This window comes from Filicampus tigris, chromosome 21 (assembly GCF_054856515.1).
Source record: "Filicampus tigris isolate MCC_2025a chromosome 21, RoL_Ftig_1.0, whole genome shotgun sequence".
In the NCBI taxonomy this organism is placed as follows: Eukaryota; Metazoa; Chordata; class Actinopteri; order Syngnathiformes; family Syngnathidae; genus Filicampus; species Filicampus tigris.
Window position 1 is genome coordinate 434,948 of NC_141237.1, and position 13,479 is coordinate 448,426.

The 13,479-nt window shown below is 57.4% G+C and overlaps 1 protein-coding gene across 3 annotated transcripts in view; it reads left to right on the forward strand.

The window, feature by feature from the left end:
- Positions 1 to 180: 180 nt before the first annotated feature.
- nub1 (negative regulator of ubiquitin-like proteins 1) overlaps positions 181 to 13,479 on the forward strand; it is a 31,826-nt gene continuing 18,527 nt past the window's right edge. Inside the window, exons 1-8 of one of the 3 annotated variants that reach the window (XM_086020220.1) lie at positions 181 to 491; positions 7,401 to 7,456; positions 11,240 to 11,369; positions 11,877 to 12,044; positions 12,401 to 12,465; positions 12,551 to 12,615; positions 12,815 to 12,997; positions 13,072 to 13,160. In XM_086020220.1, coding sequence (XP_085876346.1) covers positions 327 to 491; positions 7,401 to 7,456; positions 11,240 to 11,369; positions 11,877 to 12,044; positions 12,401 to 12,465; positions 12,551 to 12,615; positions 12,815 to 12,997; positions 13,072 to 13,160 — 921 coding nt within the window. In that variant the 5' untranslated portion in view covers positions 181 to 326. Of the gene's footprint in view, positions 492 to 6,355; positions 6,555 to 7,400; positions 7,457 to 11,239; positions 11,370 to 11,876; positions 12,045 to 12,400; positions 12,466 to 12,550; positions 12,616 to 12,814; positions 12,998 to 13,071; positions 13,161 to 13,479 lie in introns of those variants that run through there. The other 2 variants (XM_086020221.1, XM_086020222.1) reach the window with 2 other exon arrangements.

Below are 13,479 nucleotides of genomic sequence, written 5' to 3' on the forward strand. Positions count from 1 at the left end.
GCTCCCGCCGGTTGGCGCGCTGCTGCTGCTGGACCTGCTGCTGCTGCTGCTGCTGCTGCTGCTGCTGCTGCTGCTGCTGCTGCTGCTGCTGCGGCGCCGCCCCGCCGCCCGACACCAGCACGGGCGCGGCGCCCAAGTCGGCGCAGAGCGGGCAGGACACCCTGACGCTGAGCGCCGCCCCGCCGCCGCCGCCCCGCAGGAGCGCCTGGACCGCCGCCGACACCGGGAAGGTGTGCCAGCCGCTGCGCCGGGTGTCCACCGTCTTCTCCGTCAGCAAGACCTCGTCCTGCGGCAAAGACGAGGCGGCGCCGCGCTGGAACAGGCGGATGGCCACCTTGGCGCGGCTGCGGTTGTTCTTGGCCAATCGCAGGAAAAGCCACACGTTGGCCTGCTCCACCAGAGACGCCTCGCCGCCGCCATCTTTGGACAGGACGAAGGTCACCGTGTCCCGGGCCTCACCTGAGAAGCACAAGACGCGCGGTCAGCGGCAGGTAACCATGGCAACCCAACACACACGCGCACACGCACACACACACACGAGTCCCACGGAAGGTTTTGGACACGCCGGGCAAAGCAGCTGGCAAACGTGCGACGCGGCTCCTCGCGGAAGCTGTCATCGAGCGTCGCCGATATCCCGGCCCCCTTGACGCAAGTCTGTAGCGCCACCTTAGAACCTGCGAGAGCAGAGGTCTTTCCAAAAGGCCTCGGACTCCGAGCAGTATTGACGAGCCATCGCTCTCGAACCTCTGAGTGATTTTTCAAAGCCCCTTGAAACCCCCGACGGGTCTTTGCAAGCATCCCGGTCGCTCATCCGCCCCAGCGGCTCTTCACAACCTGCCTGCGACAGATAGCTGCTCCTTAGAAATTGCGTCTGCCGGCACTTCAGAAACACCGTCCGGGGAGCTTGTCGTTTGGTGGCGCGCCGTGAGCGTTTGGGTACGGGGCGGGCGGGCGGGCTCGCGTCAGGTCGGCACAGGTCGCTTTCCGGCGGCAACAGGCGGGCTCTGAGTCTGAGTCTCAGTCGCGACGGCCGGCGCTTGGCGCCAGCCCTTCGCACGTCGGCAGCGCGTCCTCGCAGCCGTCTTGGTGGCCGCCGTCGTCGTCGTCGTCGCTCTCTTCCTTCACTTTCACGCTCTTTGACCGGAGCGGGAAGCGTCACCTCACCCGCGTGTCGTCAGTCGCGCAGGTAACCACGGCAACAGCATTGAAAAGTCGTTTCCAATAGTCCCAAATGATTCCGATTTTCCAGTCGGGGCCGCCCGCCGCTGACCGTTATTTTTCGGATCGCTTATCGTTCTTCCATGAATCTTGCTTTCCAACTTTGAAAAAAGACCAACGCGTCATCGGTCCGCTTTCATGGACAATAGCGGAAATCAGAGCAAGTTCACGCCTGGGAACGCTGAATTGATTTTCCAAATTGGCGTGGGCTCATTTGATCACGGCTTAGTCGAGGTTGAACGGATTCGCCGTCGAGCGGCGAGCGCGTCCGCCTCGCGCTCGTTCCCGGTTGGAATCCGGACTTGCCGCGTGGAGCTGGCGTGCGGTGGCTTTTTCGCGGAGAAAAATGTTCAGCCGAGCCGAACGTGAGGCGGGTTGCTGCCGTGCCAGGAGGGAGACAAACAAACCAAAAAGTTGACCTGATCCATTTCACTGGCGCCTTGGACAAAAGGCGACAAAGGCTCGTGTGCTACAAATCCAAATGACGAGCTAGCCAAGCGCTCCAGTCTTTGAAAAGAAAGAAGAATATTTTTAATTCAGCACGTTCAAAGGTGCAATTGATCACAGAATGATGGCGAGTTTCCCACGGTGGAAGGACTAAAGTGGTGCGGAAGGTTGTTTTTTGTGTGTGTGTGTGTGTGTGTTTTGGGGGGTTTTTTTTGCCTTTGCGGCGCGTCAGCCGTACGCTCGCGTCGGCAGCTGAGCGTTTGTTCTTCATCCGGGCTGGGAAAGCCGACCACATGAAAAGCGTCCTCTTGCGTTTGGCCCGGCCGATTCCCTCCTTGATGAGCGTCGGGCTCAAAGGACGCACAAACATGTGCGGCGGAGTCCCCGCTAACCCTCTCGGCCTTATTGGCACCACATGCAATCTGCGCACGCACGCTCCAGTTTCAAAACGCAACGGAGAATGGGCGTCAAACAGCTGGTAAACAAAAGCCGCCAGCTTCTGACGGGAGGAATGTCCCGCACGCTAAATGACTCAAACGTGCTCGCCGTCGTCACGGCGCGAATAAGAAAAACGGGGGGGAAAGAAAAAACGTTGGAAAAAACACAAACCCAAAACATCCATCCATCTCTCTGCGGCGGGCCAGCTTTTCCGCTTGGGCGGATCAAAGCTGGCTTGCAGACGGGATTGTTCCCAGACCGTAAGGGAAAAGCACATCGCCAGACCCGCCCACCGCCGCCAATCCCCTCGGCCCTGTCACATACTTCTTTGGCACCAAAATGCCACAAGATGGCGCCAAAATGATACTTTGCCCTGAGCACTCTTGCCATCGACAGTTTTTTGGGGTTTGTTTTTTTTTAATACAACAACAGCACAAATCAATGAATTGGGAAATCGGGGGTTCACATGCAACTAAGGCCCATTCCCAGAGAATTGGATAAGCCAGCGTTGTTGTCATTCAAGGAATGTTCTCAATCGCACTTGGTTTGGCGCGATGTGTCCCAAAGCCAGGAAGGAAGGTGTTCTCTCAAGATGAGAATTCCAATTTCATTGGCCGCTTCCATGAAAACAGACACAAATGTTGTTGTTGCTGTTGTTGTTGTTGTTGTTTTGACCCCACGTGGTTTGTCACGCACGCTGCATTTAGCGTTAAGGCCACTGGGGGGAGCCTCGTCACGTTGCTGCAATGCACCAGAGGGGCCTGTGGGCTCAAGTGGCAAAATAGTTGGCCTTATCCGGCCCCCCGTTTGAAGCAGCGGAAGCGTCCCTACGATGGCGTGTCTTGAGCTCACGTGACGCCGCCCGCCCGCTCGCTCGCTCGAGGACACGACGCATGTCGACTCGCCGGCGCTTTGCGTCGTTGCCGGGCCAACAAATCAGCTCAAATGGAGTCGCTCGCAACGCCTTTGCGTGACCCGAGAGGCCCAATTTGAAATCGTCAATCACGTTTGGAGAGCACCACTTGAAGCGTGGCTGCTTTGGACGCAAAAGCAAAGTGAAGCGGCATAAAATCCCAAAAAGCGACATTTGAGGGAACAAAAAAAACCCCAAAAAACCTGTCCTGACCGTCCCGAATCCAACCGTATGAACATGACCCCACGTGGGGTGCAAGGATCGAGTCGGCGATTGCCAGCCGGTTGGCCGACCCCCCACCCGCCGTAGCCGGCGCCCGATTGGCCGAGAAGAAGAGCGATGGCGTTTGCGCCGAGCGACTGGCGGCGTTTCGCGGTTCCGGCGTGGAAAAACGCCCACGAAAGGAAGAGAGGCAAAGAAAAGGATGAAAGGTTGACACTTTGAATCCTGACTGAGGAGCGACAAAGAGTTCACCGACGTGGCCGAGCCATCAAAGTCTCTGAGGAATGTCGCTAATGATGTGTTCAATTAAGTCCAATTAGACAAATTGTCCTCTGTGTGCCTCTTCCGTGTTTTGTGTGTGCCGCACTAAACGGATGCCCGCCAAGAATTCCGCCGCGTCTTGTTTGCCGCGGCGTCTGGCTGGGTCCAATTAATTAGCGAGTCGGCGAACGCATGGCTTGTCGGCGACAAAGGCCGGCCGCTGCGTCTTCTCACGGCGTCGCCTTCAAGCGCGCAACGCCGCCGCTCGGGATCGGAGGCTATTTTCGGATCGCCGGCTCCGCCTACCGCCGTCGCGCTCGGGCCAGGGCCGGGCGGCGCCCTCCGCTGGCCGCCGGGGGCGCGACCACGTGATGACCCGCCGTGCGCGGCCACGTCTGCCCACTTGAGATGATCAAGAAGCGCTTTTCAAACTTTTCACTCCACTTCGGAAAATACGCACAGCACTTATTAGAGTAAGAGATTCATTTGATGAGATATGTATATAAATAGTTTTGTGCTTAATTGATTTGCATTTGCGTTAAAATAGCATATCCTTTCCACACCTTGAGTCCAAAACCACATCATTTCAAACTGACGGTGCGGAAAATGTCAATTGCCCATGATTGATCTCCACGTTGGGTCGGTGACACGCGGCAGAAAATACGATACGATTTTATTTATATCGCGCAGTTCATAACGGCTAGATCTGTAACAAAGCACTTTACAAACAATACAATAAATAGAACAAAAACGATAATAGGCTGTGTGATACATGTATTAATAAATATAGATATGAATAATATATCAAATATGAATAAATAAATGGACATAAATGGTCAAGAAGCTCGTTGATTGTTTTGCCAAGTCAAAGCAGACGTTTGCAAGCGAAGAACGGCAAAGCAAATCGGCCGCGGAAAGTCCACGAAAGTGACCCATGAGCGATTGAAATTGTGAAGGTCTCCAAAGCCTTGATGGATCGATTGTCCGTCCATGTGATCATGGATTCATTGTCAACACATTGATTCATTCTAGTAGCTCTACGACCAATTGACATGAAAACGCAGCAGTGTAGTAGGCCTAAGTGTTCATCACCCCCCCCAGAAAAAAAAAAAAAAAAGTCGAGCACCGCGGTGCCAAAGCTTTGGAGACGCGTCACCGTTCACTCGCACGTCAAAGTCACTGAAAACGTTGGTCCGCTTGCGTGGTAGGATTGTAACGGCGTGACGTTTGAATGGGTAGACTGCGCGAGAGAAGAGAGCTGAACCGGCTCACTGCCATTGACGGCCGTGGACGTCAAAGAACTGGGCCGAGCCGCTCGAGAAAAGTGGAAAGACGGGCAAATGTGTCGTTGCCAAACGCGGACAACGTGGCGCGCGGCGGCGGCGCACTCACCGGGCTCGGCGAAGGTGATGATCTCGGTGGTGTCTTGCTCGTCGTCCTCGTCGCCGGCGTCGGCCGGCGGGGCGGCCGCCCTGGCGCCGGCCGCCCCCCGGCCCCTGCCCTCGGCCTCGATGTGCACGCTGCCGTCGTCGGCCACCCGTCCCACGTGCAGCTTGCGCAGGGCGTTGAGGAGCGCGGCGCGGGGCACGGGCCGGGTGATGTTGGGCCGCGCGTCGAGGTGCAGCATGTTGAGGATGTGGCGCTTGACCGCCTCCACCACTTCCCGCTGGGCCGCCTCCTCTTCCCGGCTTTCCTGGTTGTTCCCGCGCACGCCGGCCAGGGCGCAGGAGGGGCAGCGCCCGGCCGGCTCCGAAGACGACTGGCACACGTGCAGCAGGAGCAGCACGGCGCCGCTCAGCGCCGTCAGCGCGGACATGGCGGCGACTTTTGCAAAGGGGGCCACTTCCGAGTCGGTCCCGCCGGTGGGAATGTGCGCGGACGCAGCGGAGCGATGAAAGCCAGTCGACTTGTGGCGCTCCAGACGATCCTTGCGATGTTCCTTGCGATGTTCCTTGCGATGTTCCTTGCGATGTTCCTTGCGATGCTCCTTGCGGTGCTCCTTGCGGTGCTCCTTGCGGTGCTCCTTGCGATGTTCCTTGCGATGTTCCTTGCGATGTTCCTTGCGGCTCTCCGCTTCCTCCCGGCTGAGTGATCCTTGAATGATCCTTGGCGCACTAGTTGAATGCTTTCAGCTGGGTGGGCGGGACCGCGCTCGCTCTCTCTCTCTCTCGCTCGCTCGCTCACTCCCTCTCGCTCTCGCTCTCTCGCTCTCCCTCTGCGCGCCGCGCTGCACTCATCCCTGGACGCCAAACTCGCTCGCTCCCTCCCTCCCTCCCTCCCTCCCTCCCGCTCCTGCTGTCTTTGTGAGTCACGCGTGTCCAAGCCAAAGCCTTTTACCTTCTTTCCCAGCACCACCCCGGCGGTCCCCACTTTGAACTTCCCCATGACTTGCCGTGAGTGTCCGTCTGCATCCATGTAGTCCGAGTGAGGCGCCGGCCGTCTTTCCCGTCTGCGTCAGTGCCAGATGATGCGGTCGGTCGAGGCAGACGGACACCCGGCCTCCAGTTCGCGGCTTTCCTTTTGCAAAAGGTTGTTGTTGATGCTGTTTTGGGGCCGGGCTCATCTTTGTGGCCATTTTCAACGTACGTCGGTCACGCGAGCTGCGATGGATCCCGGGCGCCGGGCTCCTCCCGAAGGGAAAGCGCCTCCGTCTCGTGGACGCCCCAAACATTTCTTGTGCGCGCCCCAAAGACTTAGCTCGTGTTGAAAGATGCATCTATCAGGCGTGCTTGTCACCGCTTGTAAGCGCTTTTCAAAGCCATCCCTGCGGTTGGTTGTAAGGCGCCCCCGAAAGAGCGCTCCCAGGTTGCCGGCCATTTCTGATGAGCCTTTGCGGCGTCTCGGGCCATTCTGATGACCCGTCAGAGGTCGCGGGGCGCTTGCTTCCGAAGGCCTACGTGAGGTTGTCGAGCGTTTCAGCAACTCAAGTCAGCCCCGAGACGCAAGTGGAGACGACTGGCTGGATGCGGTTCTGGTGACCACCGCGGCTATTTTGGTCGCCAGCATGTCCGGGAAACGCCTCGCTCCCTGCGCGCGTGTGCGCGCCAGGGCAAAGGTGCGTACCGCTAGTCGGTCGGAGGAAAAGAGGGCTCCGGCTCGCGCTCTGATGCGGTCGCGCTGTGACCTCATCAACGTGTGACTCGTCGCTCGTCTGCACGCTTTTCGTCCCGACGCCGGCGGGCGCGGCGGCGTGTCATCGCTTGCGTCTTCGATTGGCCAATTTGCTCTTCAATCAAGCAAGTCAAACAATGAGGCGAGTCATTTTTCTGTACGGACGCAGCGCGCGTCCTGGGCTGCGTTTTGATTTCCCAACGACTTTTGGGGTCGCCAGCGATCCCCAACGCGCAGAGTGAGCCACTTCCTGGAGTGGCGCTCGCGGCGTCGTGATGTCACCGCACATCCTTGGTTGCCCTGGCGACGCAGGGAGGCCGCAAACATTCGCAGCAACACTGTGTGTGCGCGCGCCCGCGCGCCTGTCTGCGTGTTGGGGGAAAGCCGGTGACCTCAGTCAGCGCCATATGTCTGATGTCCAAACAGGAACAGGAAATGATGGGAGACAGCCAGAGGGGAGGAGGCGGGGTTTGGCCACTCCAAAAAGTTCACGTGTTGTGTGCCGTCTCCTAACACAGCTACCGTGTGTGTGTGTGTGTGTGTGTGTGTGCGTGTGCGTGCGTGCGTGCGTGCGTGCGCGCACTGACTCAGCATTTGCCGGAGTTATTTGAAACACAAACATTTTCCTCACATTCTCTTTTCTCAACTTTCTGACGTGGTCTTCCCGTAAACGCCACTCGTGAATTCTGATTCAATAAAACACTTGGTTGGTCGTGCGGCGGATGCCAATTGCTTCCTCGGGCCTGGTGTTGACGTTGCTTCTGACGAGACTTTTCTCCCTTTCTGCCAGCGTGTTTCCTGTGGCGCCGATGAAGATGAGGAGGACGAGCGGCGCGGTGGCGGAAGGTGAGCAGAGCAGATGTGCGCTGACGCATCAAAGTGTTGCCGCGTGACATCATCAGTCGTCTGCCCCGTCACGCTTGGTCTGTGAGTCAAAAGCGTGCGCATCATCGTCACCGCCGTCATCTTCCTCACTTTGAGCAACAAGCGGACGACCTTGACAGAGTTTTTGTTGTTATGGTCGTTTTGCAACGACCGTCTCAGCTGCCAAAGTCACACCTAGTGGGGCGTCTGCTCTTGGGCCCGGCGCATCTTTGACGATGGTCTGCCGGCCAAGCCCTTTGATTGACGGCCGCTTTCGGCTTTTGTTTTCCCGCTACCGTGAAAAAAAAAACGGCAAATATAGTCGCGGCTGACAGTAAGGCTTGGGTTGCACGCAAAGGCTCGAAAAAGGATGCGCCGCAACTCGTCGTCAATTTGTCTGCAATCTCGACAACGGCCTGGAAACAACAAATGCGAAACAAACGGGCGTCGTATCGCTGCAACGTACGATGTCGCTTTTCAAAGAGGGGACCACCTCTTCTCACAGCGCTTCAAAATGGCCGATAGCGAAGGACTTGCACGAGGGCCGCGTCGTCAACGTAACGTCCGCCATCAGCGGGCGACTTGAGGGCGTGCTCGCGCTCACACGGACTTCACAATGTGGAGGTGAAGTCATGCGAGGACATGTCAAGCGCGCGCGCGCACACACGCACGCGGACATTCCTCCGCACTGTGGGGAATGTCGATGAGGACGAGCGAGCGAGCGAGCGAGCGGGCGGGCGGGCGGGCGCGCGGTCTCCGGCGGCCCGAGTCAATTGGGCACGCGGAGGAGAAGAGAAGCAAAGCGGGCGACGTGCCGATTGGATGTGGCTTGAATGTATATGGGATGTACTTTGCCCGCACCTGATGAATTATTCATGTCCATTGATGCGTTGTTTAAGGTGAAGGCGCTCGAGAGCGAGGCGGAGCGCGCATCCGATTGGCCGCCGGGCAGCCGGCCGGCATCAAAGCCCGAGAGTCGAGTCAGGACACCGGCAGCCGCCGCGCGAGGCTCACCTTAAACGCACCGCCTCCCCGATGGAGGCATTCGAGCCGACGGACGGTGAAAAGTGGCCACTTGCCAGCACTCTCAAAAGACGCCGTTCGAGAAAGGGCTCCGGGCGCATTTCTTGAAAAGACAAACGTGCACGATGCCTGTTTGTCCTCCAAACGCTTCATTTCGCGCCGGCAGACATGTTTGTTTGTCTTCAAGGCCCGCCGCCGTGACCTTTGACCTGCCCCTTAGGGCAGCGCGTGCCGATGAAGGCGCCGCTTCCCGTCATGTGACGCGTGGCGCGCGCCTCCCGTGATGCGGCGTTGGCGGGGCGCTCGGGGAGGCTCATTATCATCGCTAGCGTCATCATTAGCATCGTTAGCGCGGCGCCTGACGCTTCGCACGGCTTCAAACGCTCCGGCAAGGCGGCGCCGCCGCCGCCGTTTGCTCCCGGCGGGCCTGAACGCAGCCGTGTGTGTGCGCGCGTGTCCTACATACGCTCACTGATGCACTTCACCTGAACTCTTGACGCTGCCTTGGATGGCCCGCCCGCGTGTCACCATGGTAACGCCCGGCAAGCTCACCGTGCCGCCATTCATCCGGCCGTTTATCGCTATTTTTTATTCGCTCAACCGTCCATCGTTCATTGATTCATCCAATCCTTTGTTCATTCGTCCGCCCCGGCGTCCATCCAATTAGTCGTCCACACGTTCGCTTATCATTCGTCGTCACCGTCTGTTTGTTGATCTGTCCCTTCATTGTTTTCTTTCATTCATTCATCAATCCGTCCATGTATTTTACTGCCATTCATTCATGCGGTCATTTGTTCTTCCCGTTCGTTCATCACATGGAATGGAGCAAGTCCCGTGGGGGCTGGGGGGGGGGCTAAATGGTGAAAGCTGACTGATGGTGTGATCATCAAGGCTTGATTGATGATGGGCTGTCAGGAAGCCTTCCGCAGAGAGCGTTGTGGAAAAGACGACGATGAGGACCAGCGCCAAGGTCGCGTCCGGCGCGGCGAGGCTGGCGGCCCGCCGTCCAAAGGCCCCGAGCGGACGTCGCGCCGCCCAGCTTCCGGCCGACGGGGGCTCGACGTACGCCGACACGCGCAAAACGTCCCGGCGGGTTCAACCTGCCGCGAGCGCCCGCAGCCCAAACTTGGGCGGCTCCTCCGAACGCCGGCGAGGAAACGTCGCTGCAAAACACGCCAACGCACGCAAACAAACACAGGGCGACGCGCCAGACAAAAGCGTAGAGCGGCGCCCGCACGTTGCCTGGCCAAGAAGAACTTGAGTGGACCCAGCAGACGGCAAATGGAGCAAGTCGAGAGAGGGGAAAAAAAAAGATGAGGTCGGAAGGGAACGCACCGAGTAAAAGATGAGAAAGGAGAACACGAACGCACCAGTGGAAGATGGAAAATGAAGCAAGAAAAAACAGTGGAGCACAAAGATGTGGATCAAGTAGAAGAAAAGAGATGGCACAAGTAGAAGATGAGAAAGGCACTGAACCGCTGAAGTCGTAGCGACAAAGTAGAAGAACAAGAATGTCGTCCAACGGAAGACGGCAGATGGACGAAGAAGATGCGTCCATTGAACAGCCAAGAAGATGAGCATGTAAGATGGCCACGTTGGAAGCCCTTCTTGGGCCAAGTCCACAAGGCGCATGTGGACGGACGGGTGGGTGTGGAGCCGCCCGCCCGCCTCACCATGCGCAACCTCCATATCGGATCGCTTCTGTCCAGTGTGCGCAATCACTTGTCGATCTGCCCCCCAAATGTTTTGCTTCTATTCTTCCGTCAATTTGCCCCACTCTGCCTCTTTCCACCTGTCTTGCAACGACGGCAACTTGCAAATCAAGTCTCGAGCTGGTTCGAGACATCTGGAAACAATTGTTGACATTCCCCAAATTCCCACATTTAAGCAATCAAATCCCTATGAGCTCTTTTGCATATTGGCATCCTCCTTCCGCATCCGAACCACTGCAATTTGGACAGGCTCAACTCCTTCACGACTCATCCGCGGGCCGTTCATCTCATTGTGAAGTGAGGCTTTTTCACTGTGTGTGTTTCGTGACCGATTCAACTGAGTGCGAGTGTCGCGGCGCACACGCGACGCCACTTGACGCTCGACTCGACTGCTGGCGCTTCTTGCGGCAGCTGTCCTGTCGCTTGTCGCGTCAGTGCTGCCACCTGTCGGCTGAGCGGACGACCAACACGTCGGACAATAACAGGAAGTGACGTGTGGACGGCGAACTCGCCTTTTCACGTGAATGTGAGGGAACGGAAAGGCGCCGTGTTCAAGCAGCGAGCTCTCGACGCGCTCACGTGAGCACAGAAGGATGTCGAATGCATTTGTGACGGCCCGCTAACTTTGCGGCTTTTGCGTTTTGGGTCTAGTTCCGTTTCCGGAAAGTGGCGACAAAGATCGTGTCGTGTTCCAGTGGCCTCCCTCCTCGCAGTTTCGTGTCGCTGTGAGCCGCCAGCCGAGTGAGCGCTCTTCGTTGCCGAGTGAGCGCTCTTCGTTGTCGAGCGCATCTTCGAAGGCGTCGTTGACGTGAAGAAGCGAAAGCAAAGAAAGCGGGGGAGAAAAACAAGCCGAGAAACTGCCAACAAGTTGAACGCGAAGACGTAGGAAGCGCTCTCGTCGACGCGTTTGACGCGCCCTTCCTTCGCGTTAGCGTGACGTTAGCCTGACGTTAGCCTGCCGAGCTAATAGCACCAAGGCAACTTTTGGGACACTCGGCGAGCCGACGGACGGTGTTGTGACGTCACGCAGGTCCCCGCGGAGGATGGCGGAGCAGAACGTGGAAGCGAAAGTGAAGAAGCTGCTGAAGCAGGACAAGGTCCAGCTGTGGAAGGCGCCCTACAGCCTCGACGCGCAGCAGCCCGGACGCGCTCACATGCAGGTTGGCAATTGGCATTGTACTACTCGCACTCCGCATCTGCGCAACAAAGCTGCTTCTGGCTTACATTTCCATTGGTCGAGACGAGACTGGCGCTCGGTTACGTGCGTGTCAACGCGCTGCTGTCGGTGCGTCGCGTGTCCAGCAGAGGGCGCGCCGGTATTCCGTGGAGGCCAAGTCACCATGGTAACCACTCGCAGACTCGGTGTAGTTGAACTCCAGCGTCACGTTCAAATTCCTTTTTCTTTTTCACCTGTCGTCATACGGCTGGCGGCTGCACCCTGGACTGGTCGCCACTCATTGTCAGGGTACAGATGACAAACACTGGGCCCGTTTAATTGGTCGCCACTCACTGCCCGGGCACACTTTGACAAACACGTGGACAATTTTGAGTCACCGCTCTTCCGACGTGCTGCCGGTCCAATGTTACCAAGTCGACGCGTTTCGTGGCTTCTCTTGCACGCACGCAGAACATTGGAATGACCTTGGTCCTGAATGTTTGATTTTCAGGAGCTAGCGGAGCGTTACGGCGCCCTGCTGCGCATGCCGTGGTCAGAGGTCGCAGACGTTCTGGAGGTCATCCGCGTGCAGGCTCTGAGGAGAGGTCAACGGAACCAGACCTTCAGGGAAACCAACATGGCCACCGTGGAGCTGCTGCTGCCGCGAGACTGCGCCAAGGTTCGCCACGTCCTCCCTCATCCTCGCCCCTCGTCCTCGTTCTGCTCACCGTTACTTGTGTAGCGCCAGTTGAGAACACGCCTTCGCTTTGGCTTCCCTTCAAATGCGTCGTGCTCGAGTAGCAGCTGTTTGCCGACACTTGAGTTGACCAGACATTGGAATCGTGGGAAAAGCTCACAAACAACAAGTTAAGTGTATGTCAATAGGGTTCAATGCGCTCAAACACGTCAGAGGGGTAAAAGTAGAATCGAAGAATGCATTTTGACCAATTGGTCTGGAACGTCTTCCCTGCGGTAAGCGGAGGTTTGCTGCCATGGTCGTTTGTGGTCACGGTGGTGTGTCCGTGCTGGTTCCAGGGCGGCAAGTCCAAGGTGTTCATGGAGACCCGACTGGACGTGTCCGCTCAGGAGCTGATGGACAGGTAAGCCGCGGCGGCCACCGCCCACCGGCGTCTGCCACCGCCCACCGGCGTCTGCCTGTGCTGCTAACTTTGGACTGTGCGGCAGGATCGCCAAAGAAGTGGGCCTCGAATCCTTCAAGGTGATCCTGAACGGGAAAACTCTGAATGGCGGTGAGTTGAGAAGACATTGGGTGCAGGACCTTTGACGTCTGTCCGGCGTCTTTCCGAGGCCCTTTCGGGCGCTGGGCTCTTCATATCCTACTGTGTTTAGTCTCTTGTTAAGGGCCGAGCCTCAATGCTGTATCCTTCTGCTTTCTTGCTGATTATTTCTCTCAATGTCCAACTCTGTTGATTTTGCCACCTTGCCCAGGTCTGCGCCTGGACCAGCAGGGCGTTGGCAACCACAGCAAGATGATGGTCCTCAAGGCCAGTGCCGGCGCAGGGCCGTCCACTTCTCAGGACGGCAGCGCCGCCGACGCCCCCGCGCAGTCCACCTCACACGACCACAGCGTCCAGCGCACACACCGGGGCTTTCAGATCCTCTCCGAGAGAGGTAAACCTGAACGTGCGCTAACAACCCTTGGGGAACCTCCTCCGTGAACGTCGCGAAACCCTCGTGCTTGGCAGACGGCAGCGACGACCTTCAGACCACGCCCTTCCTGGAGGTCACCGACCAGAAGGGAAACCCGCTGAAGATCCCCCACAAGGAGAAGAAGGTAGGTGGGGCACCCATGGGAAATGCACCCAATCATACTTTGATTTCTGTTGATTCTTACATAGGTGTAATGTTGTTGCTTCGAAATGGGATGTCAAAATATGGTCAAATTCATAGTTTTTCACGATCTCGGCACGGATTCACAGTGCCTTAATCCAAGTTGTTAAAAGCAGTCAGAAGCAGTAGATGTTTCATGTTGTTTTCCATGAAAAACAAACGTTACAGTGACACGGTTAAAATTTTAGTAAATTGTCGACACGAAACTAAGGACGGGACCTCATAGAAACCCACTTTTTCCCCCCCACATGATTAGGGGACAT